The sequence below is a fragment of the Lissotriton vulgaris genome, chromosome 9 (genome assembly GCF_964263255.1).
Source record: "Lissotriton vulgaris chromosome 9, aLisVul1.2, whole genome shotgun sequence".
NCBI lineage: Eukaryota > Metazoa > Chordata > Amphibia > Caudata > Salamandridae > Lissotriton > Lissotriton vulgaris.
Window position 1 is genome coordinate 392122109 of NC_141697.1, and position 18222 is coordinate 392140330.

The following is an 18222-nucleotide window of genomic DNA, read 5'->3' on the forward strand; positions in this document are numbered from 1 at the left end:
CTGAACATTATAAACGTATTAAAGTGTGCCACAAGGGGTGGAACAGGAGCCTATTTTCTTTGGGTGAATTAATTTTCTAACTGGGGTTGCATAAACTTTATATGATAGCAGAATTACAAGGGAAACCTCAGAGCTACTCATGCTTAAATCACCGGACAAAGCTTAGGTAGTAGCCCAAGGGTTACAGAGGGCTCTAGTTCTAGTACCAGTAATCACAGTAATTCAATGAACAACAACATGGGCAAGGTGCCCTCTGCCTCAGTACAGGAAGCGGACTTGAGGGGGTCTCCAGCTCCTAAAAGGTCGAGACACATGAGCAAGAAGTTAGAAAAGACAGAGTCCCTCACGAAAGGAGAAGGAACTGTAACTGTCGACCCAAGGATTATAGAAGAGCTCTGGATACCTCTGAAACAAAAAATTGCAGAAAAAATGACTGATTTAATGTCCATATTCTATAATGAGCTCAATAAAATAATGAGGGATTCTAGAGACTCACTAGATAGAGTTGGAAATGCCCTGGCACCCATAAAATGAGTGCCCTCTACTGTTAACATGGAGCAAGACTTAGCACAAAGAAGGATTCCCCCTCTTGAACCTCGGAGCACTAATCAGCCCCTTTCTCCCAGCCGCAGGTCCATAGGACCCTTGACTAGTGAGCCTGGGCCCCTGGGCATACTGCTTCAAACCCCTCGCAGTCAGCCATTGATCTTGATTTTGCCCAGCCAGCATACTGTGTCACAGCATAGGGAAGGTGTTATAGGTGGCCTATTTACTGCTAACAGCCAGGGTTTGCCAACAATTGATCTTCCCCCAGCGTGTTGCCCATACACCGTGTTTTTAGCAGGGGTCCAGGTCTGGGTTTGCTCAGGGATGAATCTTCAGTCTAATTGATTAATAAAGTCACACACAGGCTGTAGAAATATGCCAAATTTAAAATGGATGACCATAGACATATTCTGATGGCCTTGAGGGTAGTGTGGCTAGGACGGTTGAGGAAGACCTTTGAGGGTGATTGCGTTATAATTACATTTTGATTCCCAGAATTAGCACATAACACCTTGCGACAGACTTCTCAGATTTTTTTTAATGATTCTGACATTAAAGTACCAACTCTGGGGTTCCTTTATAGACCTCCACATAATATTATAATCAGTAACCAATGTTTAACTTCAGCAGGAGCGCCTTCATCTGTTGGGGGAATATACTCAATGCCCAACCCTTCTGCCCCCTGAGGGATCTTAACAATCCAGACTGACTGTCTGTGTCAGAGGCTAATGCTAATGTTGCCATGGCTTCTGGGGAAGTACAGTCACAGTGATTGGTAACTAGAAAGTCGTTAGTGGGCACTAATGTAAGCCAAAACGGGATTCTGACTAGTAGCTTGGAATTGAGTGGCAGGGGTTCCAATAGGCGTACGGGGGGGACTTAATACGCCCTCTCACACAAGAACCTCAACCCTGTACTGTTTAGAGGAAATCTTTGTCCCCCACAATTGACATTATGGTTGCCCCAGATAAGTCTTTAATTACAGAAATACCTCATACAAATATAGACAACACCTCATAAAGTAAATGATACGACCAAGTTAGATAACGGCAAGAGGGATCTTTGCCACATTTTATTTGGAATGTGGCAGGAATTTGTACAAAGCTTATTAATCCCCAATGGATAGAGTTCATATGGGAATTCAACATATTGTGCCTTCAGGAAACTTGAGCGAAGGACACCATGCACATTAACAGATTTAAAACTTTTCACACTACTGCAGTACCTTCTGTTCACGGAAGAAATAAGTGGGGGTTATGTATACATATTTCCTTTTTTAATTTTTTTTATTATCAAATCCAGATACTACAGACGTCATTCAGAAATAGAAAATAGATGATTGAACAATAGCAAAAGAAGTACGTATATACACAGATCAGGTAGTTTCTAAGGTAGATTTCAGGAATTGATAAATTCATAATAAATAAATGAGTTACATATACATCTAATATTATACATAAAATATATAACAATACTTAAATGCCCAAGTGAATACATCAATCTAAGGTGAGAGAGTCCTAAACCCTAAACTCCATGTTGTTATGGGTGACCAGATCTTGTTGCCCCGTCCACTCGATTGTCTTCCCCTGGTAGCATAGATAGCACTTTCTTGATTGAATATCCCCAGAAAGCGAGCCAACCACATTTGGAAGCTTGGCGGACTGCGAGTATTATTCTGTACACAGCGGTGCCAATAAATAACATTGCTTCTTCCTCCGCACTGAGTTCAAGTGTGCTATCATACCCAAGCATGTACAGAGTGGGAGAATCCGCTACTTTATGCCCAAACACCTCCTCCCAAAAGTCAAGCATCATAATTTTGATCAGCGTTAATTTATCACATTCACAAAACATGTGTATAAGCGTAGCTGGACCTGTGGCGCATCTGGGACATCGTCGTTTATCCTTTTTCCCCAGGCATATAGTTTCGACGGAGTGAAATATAGATTATAGATAGTTTTGTATGTCTGGGATTTTGAACTAGACGAAATGAGCAAGCGTGATGATAGGGATAAGCTCATATCGATATCTACATTTGGGTTAGCCAACTTGCCAGCCCAAACTATTTTGGTTTGCTCCATATCGTCAAGCAATTTTTCTAAGAGAAGCCCGTATATAGAAACAATTCTAGTAGCTTTTTTGGTAATAGTTTTAATAATTTGGATTCTTTCTAGGTTAATATTATGTGCTTCAAGCGTTAGAATAGTATAGACCTGAATAAACTTGAAGCAGTCACCATTAGGTAAATACAATTTTCTCTGTAGTTCCATAAAGGTAGTATATATATCTTCGCTCAAAAAATCACCAACTGTAATAATTCCTATGTTTTCCCATTTCCTGGCAATATCATCATTGGCTAGTGTAGGGACCATGGCAAAATGCCACAGGGGGGTGTGTTGATTTATCTTTGAGATCTGCATGTGTTTAACCATCCTTGTCCAGATTTTCCAGGCATTAGAGATGACCTTAAATAAAAAAAAATTGAAATAGCTCGGCTCTAAATGTCTTAAAAAAAGGCATTTAGATTTCGGCCCTATTGACAGCTCAAAAATAGATGGTATTGCTATGACCTCTGCGTTACAGGTAGATGGGGTGGTGCTCAGAAGTGGGGCCATTTGTTGAAGAAAAGCTGCCCAGAAGTAGAATAGCATGTTGGGGATTGCTAATCCACCTCTGTGCTGTGGCAGAGAGAGGAATTTCAGAGATCTCCTGATTTTACCGTGCTGCCACACAAATTTAGACATTTGAGATTCAAGAGATTTTAAAATGTTGTCTTCAGAGATCAGGGGGATTGCTTGAAATAGATATAATGCCCTGGGGACTACGTTCATTTTCAAGAACTTTCCCCTGCCAATCATTGACAGATGCACGCTATTGACTCGTTCTAAATCCCTTCCAATAGTATTTATTAATGGCTCATAATTAAATTTGGGGATAGATTTGACATCTAGACTTATGCATATACCTAGATATGTGCCTTTTTCAGCTTTTCTGGGGTCGGTAAATTCAATATTGTTGGTGCAGATTATGATTGTTTTATCTTTATTGAGAGAATATCCCGAGTAACGCCTGTATGTTTGTGTGACAGCCTCTATTTCAATAATAGACTCAGCTGGACTGGGTGTTAACACAGCAATATCATCGGCATAGGCCAATATTTTAGTTTCATACTGGCCAGTCACTACAGGTTTGATTATTTTAATTTCTAAAAGTTTCAAAATCAGGGGGTTTATGTATAGTGCGAATACTATTGGGGAGCAGGGGCACCCTTGCCTGGTACCTCTTGAGATTTGAATTAAGCTTGATTCGGAGCCTATTATCTGGAGTTTAGCTTTAGGATCCTGATACATCACCCTAATTGATTTTACAAAGTTGGGGCTGAAGTTGTTGTGTAACAATGTTGCCCAGAGGAAATCCCACGACACGCGGTTGAAGGCCTTCTCAGCATCCAGGAGGATCATCGACATCTGCCCCCCCCCCGTCCTGGACATAATGTCAAAAAGAGAAATGGCCCTACGAGTATGGTCGGTCATGCCTTTTCCGGGGATGAATCCATGCTGCCATGGGGAGACCAGATGTTCGACAATCCTCCCAAGCCGATTAGCCATGATTTTAGCGTACACTTTTGAGTCTGAGTTTATTAATGAGATTGGGAAATATGATGACAGTTGGCTTTTCCCTTTTTTGGGAAGATAATTAAATTTGTTTCCTTCCAAGACTCCTGAGGAGTTCCAGACCATTGTATTCCCAGAAATAAATCGAGTAGGAGAGGCCTTATACATTTACTCAGAGCTTTATATAGCTCAAGGGGGATTTTGTCCACACCAGCAGTCTTCCCTGAGGCAAGAGAGGAGAGGGCTGTTTGCACTTCTGTAAGAGTGATTTCTTTCTCGAGGTCCTCCCGGGCTGCAGCATCTATGCTCTTGCTCATATCTGGGTCAATTAGGTAATCCCTTAGGAATATGTTGGATTCATCCCTATTAGCTATACTATCCTACTGATAGAGCTTCTGATAGTAGCGTTGGAATGCAATAATTATGTCAGTTGTTTGTGTGTGTGTGTGTGTCCTCCTGATTGTATAGCTGAGATTGCACTATAGGAGGTTTTCTGGCGAGTGCGCAGTGCGAGTTGTTTGCCAACTTTTTCCCCATTCTCATATATGTTTCTGTGTTTTATAAATTTCTGCAGCTTTCTGGGTCAACCCAGAGTTTAAGTCTGTTTTTAATAAAAGCATATTATACATAGTGTGTTTCCCATCCTCCCCTCGGGCTATTAGTGCAGTGTGTTCTCCCTCTATCATGGCTAGCTCATGTATATTCTGATTGAACTCCCTATTGCGTTGTTTATTAGTTCTAGCTACATAACTGATTGTTTCCCCCCTAAGAGCTGCTTTAAAGCAATCCCGAACCACACACCTTGGGGCACTAAAGCGGTTTATATAAAAAAAATCCTTGGGCCCAGTTGGTAATATAATTAATTTAGTCATTATTAGCCAGCAGCTTCCTATCAAAGGTCCAACTCCTACATTGTCTGCTTAAGGTAGTTAAGTTAATTGTAAGGGTTAATGCATTATGGTCAGAGATTATTTTGGGATTTTTGATGATTGTAGCTTGATTGGAGAGACTCCTTGTTGTAAATATATGATCAATTCTAACGTATTTGTTGTGGGGACATAAGGAGTATGTAAACCCCGGGTCTGACTGATTTTTTGCATCCCATATATCAATCAGGTCAAAGCTATCTCTGAGCCGGCTGATTGCATTGAATACTCGCGGTTTGTGGCCAAGATGTTTTTGCAACCTCTGATTGTTAAATGCGGGTCCAAACGTGATGTTCAAGTCGCCGCAAAAAACAAGTGGGCCTGGCCACAAAGCGAGCTCAAGTTCCTCAAAGATAGTAGGATCATCTTGATTTTATCCATAGACCGAGCAGACAGTTATGCCCAGAGCCAATTCGATGACAACCCATCTGCCCTGAGCATCTGCTATCTTACGGATAGCTTGGCCTAAGAAGGTTTTAGCGAGTATCGCTACCCCACGTGTATTAGATGTTTGAGTGGTGCAAGAGAGTAGATTATACACCCTGATTTTTAATAAATCCATTTTGTCCCAGGACAAGTGAGTCTCATGGAGACATATTATATCTGTGGGGTTTTGATAGATTATCTCATTCAATCGCGAGCGCTTGTCTCTATCACGAAGCCCAGCAATATTCCAAGTACTTATGGTTAATCTCCCCATACAGACTTTTTTCTTATTTCTCTAGATATCTGTACTAACAATATTCGATTAATTTCCTGATATAGCGCAGGTTCTGTTAATGTACTTCCTAGGGTTAGTATAAAAATAGTTAAAGCATTAGTGCCTCCTGTTTTATACCTGGATTTGTTTTTTTCTTTTTTTGAAACGTCTCCCCCCCACGACCCTCCCTGTGCCCCATCCTCCACCCCTCCCAAGTCAGACCCAAGATAAGGCCTACAGACTCCATAAGAGTCTGGAAAGTGATGTATGTATATATATTTCCAAATGATGTAAATGCAAATAAACTTGAACTGAAGAAATCAGAAACTTATTATCAGATTCTGACATGTGATATTGATAAAATACATTGTTTAGTTTTGTTGAATTTTTATAATAATATACCAACTAACTGTGGGAGTACTGAGGAAATTGAGTAGAGACCTGAATACCATACAGAATGATAAAGCAAAAGATGTATGTGTTATTTGGGGTGGGGATTTCAATTCTGCTCTGTGCCCACATATTGAGTGGGATACTTGTGGAATCACGTCTAATAATTGAATTAATTATATACATTTTCCACATACCATATTTGGGTAACATTTGAACAAAACCATGTTCTCATTTGATCTTGGCTTTGCCAATAATTTATGTTCTCTGCCAGTTCCCTTCTATCATACTTTCAACAGTAGAGGGATGTATTGTTTTTGCATTTGTCACCCAGAGTGGGATGGGTATGCCCAGACGTGGGTCCCGCGCTCTCAATGCCACTAGAATCAAGCTATCCTGGCTGAAGAGTGGTGAAACCCTGAAACCAGTCCTGGGATGCTTGTTTCCAGTCCAGGGAGGACCTGGCCTGGCAGTTCGGGCTGGACTGTTCTCATTGGGAACATGGTCAAGACTGATTTGCATATGGCTGGGTTTAAACTGGAATTGCATAGTGAGCAAAATAACTATGGATTTAGGCCCAGATCTCTGTGCTGGGGTGAATGTATGACATTGTTCTGCATTCTGTCCATCAACTGTTGTTTATGCATGTGCTCCACCATTGATTATATTCTATTGTCAGAATTTAGGTATTCCAGTAGGCTTAAAAAATTCACAATTCATAAAAACGCAATGAGTGACCATTTTCCACTAAGTATTTATTTTTTACTTCCATGTGACATAATAAACTCCAAGGGCAAGTTGACTCGTATAGTTCAGAACATAGCTCTGAATAAGACAAATGGTTCTTCCTTACGTTGGCCTATGGTGGATTTGACCAAATTCACTAAGTCATTATTAATTAACTGTAAATCTGCCTTTTTAGTGTGTCTCAATGAAACTACACCCCATGTTTAAATTTTTAAATCTTTTGCACAGATCACTAGCAATGTTAAGAAGGCCTTATTTTTGGAGAACAACAAATCTCATAGTGCTGAACAGGTCTGGTTTGACACCAAATGTACCAAAGCTCATAGTATCTTGAAACACACTTTACATTAGCCCATTAAAAATCAACAAAAAATTAAAGTGACCAGGGGGGAATAGAAATGTGCCCTTGAAGAACATAAACACGCAACGAATTATGGGTAGCTTTGCATGAAGCCCCACTAACTAGAGATAACACAGCCTTTTGGAAGCCCCTCAAGATCTGCCATCTTTAGAGATAGCTATTACCGAGGACCAATGGATGGATCACTACTTGAACATGTAAAATGAAACTGTACATGAGATTGTAATGGCTAATCCAAAAAAACCTCACGAGATATTGCCACCTATTCACCACCCTATAGATTTACTTTTTACCTTAGAAGAGGTCAATTGAGCCATCAATGCTAGCTTGGGCGGGAAAGCTCCAGGCCCTGATTGAGTCCCTGCGGCCTTTATAAATCAAATTTGCCCCTATGGGGCCCATTGTTGACTCAAGTAATAGCAGCATGTTGCTCTTCCTGCTTTATAACAACCAGGCCTGGGCAAAGCACTACGCTACGCTCGCGCAGTTTGTGAAGTTTGTGCAACCCCGCACTACGCTAACTGCACGTAGCACAGTGCGAACTCGCGTAGCGTAGTGTAGTGCAGCGGTCATTTTTTGCTTGCTCGCAGTCCTCAACGTCAAGTTGGCGACCACGAGCAAGCAAAATGACATCCTTGCAAGACTTTTTCCTTGTTCGCGATCAGCAACATCAAGTTGCCGATCGCAAGCAGGGAAAATAAACCTCCCGGCGAGATTCTCAACGCGGGGAGGTCAGGTTTCTCATTGCAAGTGGTCGCACATGCTCACAAACACTCGCGATGAGAAACTACCAGTCAGCATTGAGAAAGCTGCAGCTCGAGTAAAAATCTACTTGAGCGGCAGAAAAGTACAGCTCGCACTGTGCAAGATGCTGTTTTCAATGATTGCACAGTGCCGGATTCTTGTCCGCCCTGTGCAATCATTGAAAATGACATCTTGCAGAGTGCGAACATGCTACTACGCAGTTCCCGTCGTGCTATGCGTAGCTCGAGTAGTGCGAAGGGCACTTTGCGTAGCTACGCGTAGCGCTACTTCGCGAACTACGCCCACCCCTAATAACGACCTGGTCGGAATCAACACTGGTCCCAATTTATAAAAATGGAGATCATCACGACCTGGATGTTATCGACCCATATCTTTGTTAGAATCTTTGGTTAAGCTGGTGGGACATAATATATTGAATAGATTAAAATATTGTGCTGAAGAAAAGGCATCATAACTGAATTACAATATGCCTTCTGTCAGGGCCTAGGTACTGTCGAGCAGGGTCTAAATTTGAATATCCTTCTGGGAAAGTATACACTGGCCATGCATGGTAGAGTACATCTGGCATTTGTAGATTTGACTGCAGCCTTTGATTGTGTCATACATGAGAAATTTTAGAAAATTTTAGAAGACTTGGGTGTGGAAACGCCTCTTAATCAGTTTTTGAGGCAGCTATATGGAGATGCAAAAGCAAGGGTCCGATACAAGATTACTGGGGAGTGCACGGCCACTTTTAAAATCAGAAAAGGAGTAAGGCAAGGATGCGTGTTGCCTCCTTTTCATTTTACATTGTATATAAATAAATTAGGGTAAGTCCTGGCGAATTAGTGCAAGGACTTGTCACAAATAGACAGATGTGCGATACCCGCCCCATTGTATGCGGACAATGCTGTTTTGATGTTGCGTACGCAATTGGGGCTGCAAAAAGTTGCGTCTAGCTTTTCTACATTTATGCAAAATTTGGATTAGCCGTTCCAAACAGTACATCAACTTATGTATGCCATTCTGAATTAGGGATGCCGTATATATTCGATCTTATAAAAATACAACCCATTTCATTGTGGCATAGGATATGGTCTAACTCCAAAACTGGTTTTAATATGGATATTTTAAATGATAGCTTAAAATTACATTGGGCCACCAGAATCCCATGGCTAAAATATATTAAACGTTTTATGAAAGATCTCAGGCATCCGGGACAGTTAAAAGATATTTGTGTCTGATGTTTCTTATTAGATTTTCAACGGACATATTAAAGATTACAGTACATGAGAATCAAATGATGCTAACCACTTTCAATATTCAAACGTATTTAAAAAAATATGGGGGTCATTAGGATGTTGTGCGGATAACCACTACCCACCCGTGGGTGGCGGGTGGTGGCGATCCGCACGACATCACACGAAATTTACCCCCGCCATATTACTATGGCAGGGGGGTACTGCGATGGATGGAAAGTCCGTCCACTGCTTTTCCACTGGTCGGATTGTCAGCCAGGCGGAAAAGGCACATATGATGTATGTGGTTCGTATGCCTTTCCATAGTGGAGATGCCGCCATGAAAAGGCATCCGGTAAAAGGCTTTGGGGGCCCGTTGGGTGGGGGTGGGGGTGGCAGCACTTAGGGGTACCCATGGTACCCCCCTTTATTGGCATGCACAAGGTGGCTGGCCCTGCGCCTGTCACGTTGTGCATGCCACTGCACAACATACAGCTTTTACATTGCGGCGGGTGCTGCTTACAGCACCACCCGCTGCAATGTAAAAGATGCGGGATGCGACCGCCAGGGTGGCGGCTGCATCCTAATTGGGACCGCCGCACCTCTGGCGGTCGGTCCCGTTTTCCATTACGGTGGCAGTTGGATCGAAATTGGGCCCAATGTTAGGCAGCTACGACAGAATGATGTTGACCCGTTTAGATTCGGGATCTATCATAGGCTAACCAGTTTCCCCACAATGAACGATTGGTCAAACATTATGTGTATGTGCCCATGTAATGATAAGTCTTTGCAAACAACAGTGCATGTTCTTTTATTTTGTAAATCTTACGCTGTACAAAGAAAGAGATGGATTTTATCAATTTTAAGGCTACTTGGTGTTAGATAATGTCAGCCAGTGTTCGTATTCCTACAATTTATAGAGTATGAAACGTTTACAAGGTCTATAGCTTGTTATTTGAAATGTGTTATAAGATGTAGGGAAACTAGTGGCACACGTATTCCTTAAAGGGTGTAGCTCGACTTTTTAACATATGATACTGTTAATATATTTAATGATTTTTAATCCAGAATTGTTTATCAATCGTGAATCTATGGGATTTTATGATTTTATTGCAAAAATCGAATAAAGCTTATTTGAATTTGAATTTTGACAAGGGAAGCAAAGACATCTCGAAAAAAGTTAATCATTAAAGACTTTCAAAGGATAGGATTGCGGGCTGGATTGAGAGGGAATGCCTTCTTTTAACCGCATCGCTGCGGCGGTTATTTTTCCGCTGTGCGGCTTTTTTCGAAAAGCCGCGTTAGATGACGAGCTCAACTCGTCATCCGCACACGACCACCGTGGCTGATGACGAGCTGAGCTCGTCATCAGCAGCGTAGGGGTTAACTGAATGTGCTTGAGTAATGATTCATAGAAGTCAGTCTTGCATGCTTGTATGAACTCTCAGAAAACAATCCATGTATCTTTAGAGCCACACTGCTCCTTGCACAAGTCATTTACCTAGCTCATTTACTACTTTGATTTAGAGAATGTTGGGAATCTGTACAATGAAGATTACCTATCAGTAATTGAGCATTACTTATAACTTTGCATCTACTGAAGAAGGGCCAGTCTACATAGACTCATACCACTTCACAGATGCTCAAGCAGTCTCCTAATCAAGCCTTCTCTGTAGAAAACAGAGCTGGAAGAATCACATAATCATTACTGGGGAATGCTGAGCTAAACTTGGTCACATATTTCATAGGATCAAATACAAATCTGCCACTGATCTTGAGAGTGTCCTATGTTCTACTAGCCCATTGCAAAAGTAATTACTAGAAAGAAAAGTGTATTGAAGAAAAGATATTTCAGGAACTTCTCTGGCATTGGTTCACATGTACTAGCGGGCCCTCATGGCCTTAGCCAAGCCCCTCAACAAGCAAAAGATTGCAGGCAGGCTAACAGAAGACTCTTGGGGAGATGAGAAACTTCAGTTTTCTCTCATGACCCTGATAGCCACAACTTGTGCCCTGAGGGTAGAGACTGTAAGGCACAAGGAGAACCACCCCAAAACGTGGAATAAATCTAAGAGCTTGATAGGATCTACATAGTATCACATGAAAAATTGTGGAAGGCCTAATCAAACAAGAAGAAGAAAAAGACGAGAAAGCACAAAGTCTCAATGTGATTTGACATAAAATGGAATCTAGTTTTTGTTAAACCCATGGAGCATTCATGCCTGTGTGTTTCTAACTGATGCAAGAATAAACATCACAACGTACCATGCCAATATGGCAGAACTGCAATAAAGCAAAATCCCTCCTTCTAGATCTCTGCTTTAATTTGGAAGGCCCTCAGAAATAGCGGATAATGCAAACAACTTATTAATGGGCAATTTTAGAATCTGTGGACCCTCACAATCATTCCACAATGTATCCCACACTTGTGCACATGCTGTTGCTGAATTTATTGCAATAGGCAACTTTTCTACACTTTGACTGGGAATATTCTTGTTTGGCTGAGGTCCAGAATCTCAGAGCCACCATGATAATTGCTATAAAAAGTGGACCCTGGCCTCAAGGCCAGCCTGTATATGAGTACCAAATGAATGTTACAGCACTGTCACTTCTCCACGGAGGCAATGGCCACATTTTGCTGGGAAGAAGGCATGTACACACTATAATTACACAATCACTATAAAAAATAATGTAAAAATAACATTTACCTTGGGCAAGTGAAGTATGCACACATTTTGAAACAAAAAATGATTATAGGAGAAGACCTCTGTTTATATGCATTCTCTTCCCAAAGGAGGGGTTATTTGGGGGACATAAGTAGCAGTGTTAGTGGTCAGACACTTGATGGCTCACATCAGGGATATAAGGCTGGGCCAAGGAAGACGAACTATGCCTACACATTTGTTGTAATTCCCACTGCACTTACACCTCAAAATCCTCAATGAAGCATAATCTTATCTATGACTCTTCTTTTTGTAAGAGTTCTTTTTTTAATTTCCTAAAATCAGAAAAATTCTTATCAGCTACAAGTTTCATGTGGAGACAGAGTTTTAAATTTGTAACTCTCCATAGGAGGAAAGTTGTAGAGTTGTTATCAGAAATTCGTTATTTAGATTTGGCAGGTGGAATTGTCCGTTTTTTTTCGGTCTCTTAAACAGAGTTTTAATGATGAATTATATTGGGAAGGGGGAGTTGGCTAGTTAGGATGGGGGCCTTTTTATTGATTTTAATTGGTAAGTGAGTTTTTAGAATATTTTATGGACAATTGTCTAAATAAACTTGTTTTTACCTGCCATGTGGAGACAGAGTTCAGAGCAAACACAATCATCACAGTACGTCCAGCCTTTTCCTGATGGTTTCCCAATCTCTATGCAGGGATTATTGTTCCCACAAAGAAATATTTAAGATAATAGCACATTCATCTGAAACTTATTTCAATGCATGTCACTGAACTTCATCTATAATTTGGAAACCACAATGCCATAGGAAAGAACTAGGATGAGTGAAATTGCAATTTGTTTTCCACACGTAGTAGGAGCAACTGCTATGAAAATAATGCATATTTCACTAAATTCTTTTGACTGGCCTGCTTGGAAATTGAATGGAAGTGTTTACCTCCAATACAACATTCACGAAAGACTGCGGTTGGTTTATGGCGCAAGCAGAAACTGTTTTTAGTTTATAGCAGAAACAGTTTTTGGGCTGCAACACCCACCTGATACATATATTCCATGAGTAATATTCATCCATTTTTCTCCCACAAAAATGACACAAGAAAGCATAAGCGAAAGAGAGTAAAAGATTATTGGGAATGCGTAAAATTCAGGGACTTACACTAGCTATTACATGCATTACAAACATGTTGCTGTGGTCCTGAGAAAGACCTATAGAAATAAAACTATTTTCTGCTTTTAAGACACACGTCAAAAACATTAGTGTTCTCCTCTTTTAACCCTACAAGCTGTTGTGTCAGCACTAGGAGTTTGGAAAATTGTGAATAAGGTCTCCAACTATCCGGACAATTACACCAAATTACTCATGCATTTTGTACTTAGTCATATCTCACGAGGCAAGTGACCTCTCAAACAAATATGCAAGATCGGGCAGGATACTGATTCAAGCAGAAAATGTCTTTTGGTCGTGGCAGCCATCATTTATACAGTATGTATAAAATCTGTGAAAATGTTGCCCGTGTAGTAAAATCTTTGTCCTGGCTTAAGAACCTAGATGCTACTTTTAGCTAGACAATATCTGATATGTGACGTCACATGACATTTACCTCCATCAATAGATATCCCTCAGATGGCTCTATTTTCTCCTTATGACAATCTGTTCCTATCCTTTATATAGCATTTGTTGTAATTTGTATATGCATCTGTTTCAAGGAGTATCGCTAGCAAGGGATGATAGAGAGAAGATTTGCCTTACTACAGTTTGCTCCCATTTCAAAGGAAATTAAAACACCATTTAAAATACATGCTAAACATGGCAAATCGTGTAAATCAAAATGTGCACAAAAATGTGTTCATTCAATTACACTGAACTCTTAGTTTGTCACATTATTGCGTTTACAACATTAAAATGTTAGCAAGGCGATGATTTAACAGTGTAACAGTGTTACCTTGTGGTAATAATAATGTACTTTTTTGCAGTTCAATATGTATGTCATGGGAAGGCTAGGCGAGTTTTACAAGGATCCTTTGGATTTCAACCCAGATCGATTTAGCCCTGTTGCCCCAAAGTAAGCATTTCTCTTTAAATGTGTATAACTCAGTGCCTGCTCAAATTGTCAGCATGGCTGCCTCTTGTTCGAAATAAATCTTTGGTTTGACCACATGTACTTGGGGTTCTGTCTTTCTAATACTGGTTCCTATTTGTTATGTATCCCAACTACTTTTGAATTTGTTTTAATCTTTGAAGTTGTGTAATTTCAAAAGCATACATGGAGCTCAGCTAAACAATGGTATTAGCCCTCAGACTACACAGTATATTACCTCTTTTAATAAAAAATTTGACAACGTCAAAAGATGATGTGGATGACTGTGTTTCTCCATTATTCAACTTCAAAGAAGTATAAAATGCATCTCTTAAAAGAACCCGTAACCCACTATAGGCTCTACCCACAAAGCAACAATATAAAATGGGTTCAAAGGTTTTCAAAGATGCTGGGGATTAAAGCATTGTCCCACAAAACATAGAATGTCTACATTAAACTTTATTACGTACAATGTTAGAGGGCTGAACAATCCCAAATAAATAAAAGGAATTTTACATGAGCTAACTCTATTAAATACATACATAAGGCTTCTCCAGAACACCCACCTCATGTGACTTGACCGGTGTCGTCTCAGAGTTCCCTAAACTTCTTCTCTGGTGAAAATGGCAGTGGTTGGTATCTTGGTTCACCGGAAATGTCCCCTACAAACATACTGGTGCCTGAAATATAGTACTACTTAAAAAGGTTTTGAGTACTACTACTACAAAAAATGATTTTGAGTACTACTAGTACTCAAAAAGATTTTGAGTACCGCTAAGATTCACTTCCACTGACAGAGACTATTTAATCATAAGATGATTCATTTTCCCAACTCAGGCAGACTGTCCACACACTGTCCTATGATTCACCACGCCCACTCCAAGTCTTCAATAAACGCACACTAACATCGCCCATCACCCTAGGCCAGAATATCCACAAATTATCCATGTACCTATGAGACCAAGGACAATTCTTCTTTCCCTCCAGACAAACATGGCATTGCATGCATTTACCTAATATTCATTCACTTCTTTGTTACAGGCATTACATGCCATATCATTATGGAAACCTGCAATAAGGTATACATTTTTGAAGGATGCAGGAGGCACATTTCAGACCTGCATTCGCTTCTACAGCAGAGTCAGGAAGAACATGCTAGTCCTACAAAGAAGCACACTCGACCTACAAAACCACTAGACTGAATCAGCCTAAACCACACAAATGTGTGGTTAAGGCTGAGTCGTTGTTCAGGCAAGTCATTGTTCGGCTTGCGTGACTCCGGAACTCGTTCCGGAGTCATTGTTCAGGATGTTTCCCATATGTGACACCTGTCTCTCACTAATCACTTGGGTGGCTCACCAATCCTGTTTTTTTTATAAATATAACCTCTTCTCATTTCTGATAAAGAGGCCCACCAATTTCCCATCCTAAAAAGACCCCTGGACCATCGGTCGAAACACGTCAACAACTTTAATTAAGGATATTAGGCTAGAAGGACCTCTGTGGAGGCCAATCAAAAACAAGACAAACACCGCTGTGACTCCCAAAAAACTTTGGCATAACTAACTCCCTGTTCATACTTTTCCCAAAATCACAGTAGGGATAAACTTTGCATCAGCTGTGATCATACTTCATTTTCTCAAGTTTTGGAACTGTACCTTAGAAGTTCTCAGATTCTTTTTTCTAGTTATATTGTTCTCATGGATTGGTGATGGTACAAAAGCATTATGCACAATATGTTATCAGTTGTATATTGATTGTAAACCTGTATCATAATCCTGTGTATGATCTCCATTTCAAGAATATGTTGTTATTTTGTGACAAAGTGACTTGGTGAAGTAGTAAAATGGAAATACTTTTTCATGATCGTTCGATTAAGTGTCTTGGTCATTACAAGTTTTGATTAATACCAGTACTGGGAATCACACGAGGTACCTTAAATGGTCTCTTTCTATCTAGTGGTCTTACTTCCCGTGACCGAAGGAACCACAGCCTCCTATTGGTTGCTATGATAGATAAAGAGGGCAGAAGAAGAGCCATTAGAGGGGTCCATAATGGAGAGCCTCTGATACTGGCATCCATCTACATACAAACCAGGGCCAAGAGGAATTCCTTAGCCACACAATCCAAACTCTAATGTTGGACCTTGGGATCCGTTGGTGGAGATTTAAATCTCTTTTTTATGCCATGTTATGTAAGATCCAGAATAAGATAGAGGGACCATGGGTTTTTACCAGTGGGAAGGGCACAGTTGAAAGACCGAGGACTGGTAGGAGCTTGAAGTATTGGACACTGTTTGGGGGTGGACCTTTCCCATTACTCAGCAGCACAGAAGAGATATGCCAGAATAGACAGTCTCTTCCTAGATAAACTGTTGATCCCAGAGCTTTAAGTTGTAGCTAAAAATCTTTTTATTTTTATTTTTTAGTATTGCATTTTACATTTATACAACATCACAAACAAATGTTTCCAGTATGTTATAGATATCATAGAATGACAATTCACAGCAATAAGAATGATTCATTGTGTGGTAATAGCAGTAGATGCGAATATAAGTAATTAAAACATCAACAGTTGGTCCCTCCCGACCATCACCATCCATAATAATTCCCACATGGATGCATAATGAATGTTTAAAACAGCAGTTATCGATACAACACAGCAATAACCATGGTCCCTTTTTCACAGTAAAGTAGGGCGCAGGTTACATTAGGAAGGGTGCAAGCATGGACTCTAAGTGGGTGCTATTGAATGTTCTATGAGGTACATTTTGAGAGGGTCCCTTATGTCCTGAGGCTGGGACGAAAGGGGGAGGAGTTCGGAGTATGTGCTTGTTTTTGCCAAAGGATCATATCGCCAAGCCATTCCTTGAATTCTGGCTCTCGGCCCCTGCCCCACCTACAAGCCACCCTCCGTCTGGCAAGTAGTGTACTAAATGTCACACATTTGCGCTGTGCCTCTGGTATTACCTCAGCATATCCAAGGAGCGCCATTAGCGGGGATCATGGAATTTCCTGGAGTGTCAGGAGCTCCAGTACCACAAAAACCTGCTGCCAGTATGCATGCACTGTGCTACAGTTCCCATCTTGCATCTGTCACATCGGGTAGTGACGCGGAGACCGTAACGGTGTAACCGGACTTGAGCATAATAGAGACAATGTAAGAATTTGTAGTGAGTTATGTGCAGTCTTCTGCTGGAAGAGACAAACTGTTTACAGTAATATTCCCATTGCTGATCAGTAATAATGTGTCTGAGCTCGGCACTACTTTTAGCACGTGCAGTGCAGGGGGGGTATACTATTTACATGTAGAGGCTATGGTACAGAGTAGATACCAAATGTGAAGTAGTAGTGGTTCGTAACATATGATGCAGTGGGCGCCCCTGTTGGAGGCTCCAAGGAGTACAATGGTATATATTGCTTGATGCCCTGTCTCAGGGGGACATACAAGAAAACGTTCATAGGGGACGGCTGAGCTCTTTGATATAATTGCACATGGTGCAAAATTTGCCATTTAATTAGAGGTCTCCCCAACAAGTCCTTTTGAACTTAGTTTTTTGTTCTAGCAAAGACTCCCTCCTGAAGGACCGGCATCTTTGGGTGATATGTAAGTGGAAGCAGCGGGGAGTAGAGCATGGAAGCTTGAAGTAGGCGAGTAACGTTTTGCCATGCTCTAACTGTACAGTCCACTGAGGTTGGACCCGCCGTGAGTGGCTTGGGAGCAGTCAGTATGACCCTGTTTAGCGGGATGCGGTCTGCCAGCCAATGCTCCATTGCGACTTGAGGCGTATATCTGGTGGGGTGAAACCAGTAGTGGGCAAAGTGTGCTTGGGCACACAGATAGTACAATTAGAAATTAGGTACATCAAAACATCCCTGGGAGTGGCGATGAATGAGGGAGTCCCACTGCAATCGTGGTTGCTTACCGCCCCAGACCAGTCTTATTAACTCTGATCGGAGCATAGAGAAGAAGTGTCTACCAGGGTAAACCCGTATATAACAGATATAAGAGCTTAGGGAGGACGACCATTTTAATAAGAGAAATGCGCCCCACAATGGTGCGGGAGAGGGCTATCCACCGAGTGATACTACTTGTTTTGTGTTCTAGCGTACGGCCATAATTAAGACGCAGTAGTTCCTCGCGATCATTAGTGACATGTACCCCCAAATACTTCCCTTCCTCCGCACACCACTCTATGGG

At 41.1% G+C, this 18222-nt stretch overlaps 1 protein-coding gene across 2 annotated transcripts in view; it reads left to right on the plus strand.

Annotated features, from left to right (window-relative positions):
* Window positions 1–18222, plus strand: part of LOC147690173 (cholesterol 24-hydroxylase-like) — a 288449-nt gene that overhangs the window by 251571 nt on the left and 18656 nt on the right. For both annotated transcript variants that reach the window (XM_086937766.1, XM_086937767.1), the window contains exon 13: window positions 13919–14007. In XM_086937766.1, coding sequence (XP_086793892.1) covers window positions 13919–14007 — 89 coding nt within the window. The remainder of the gene's footprint in view (window positions 1–13918; window positions 14008–18222) is intronic.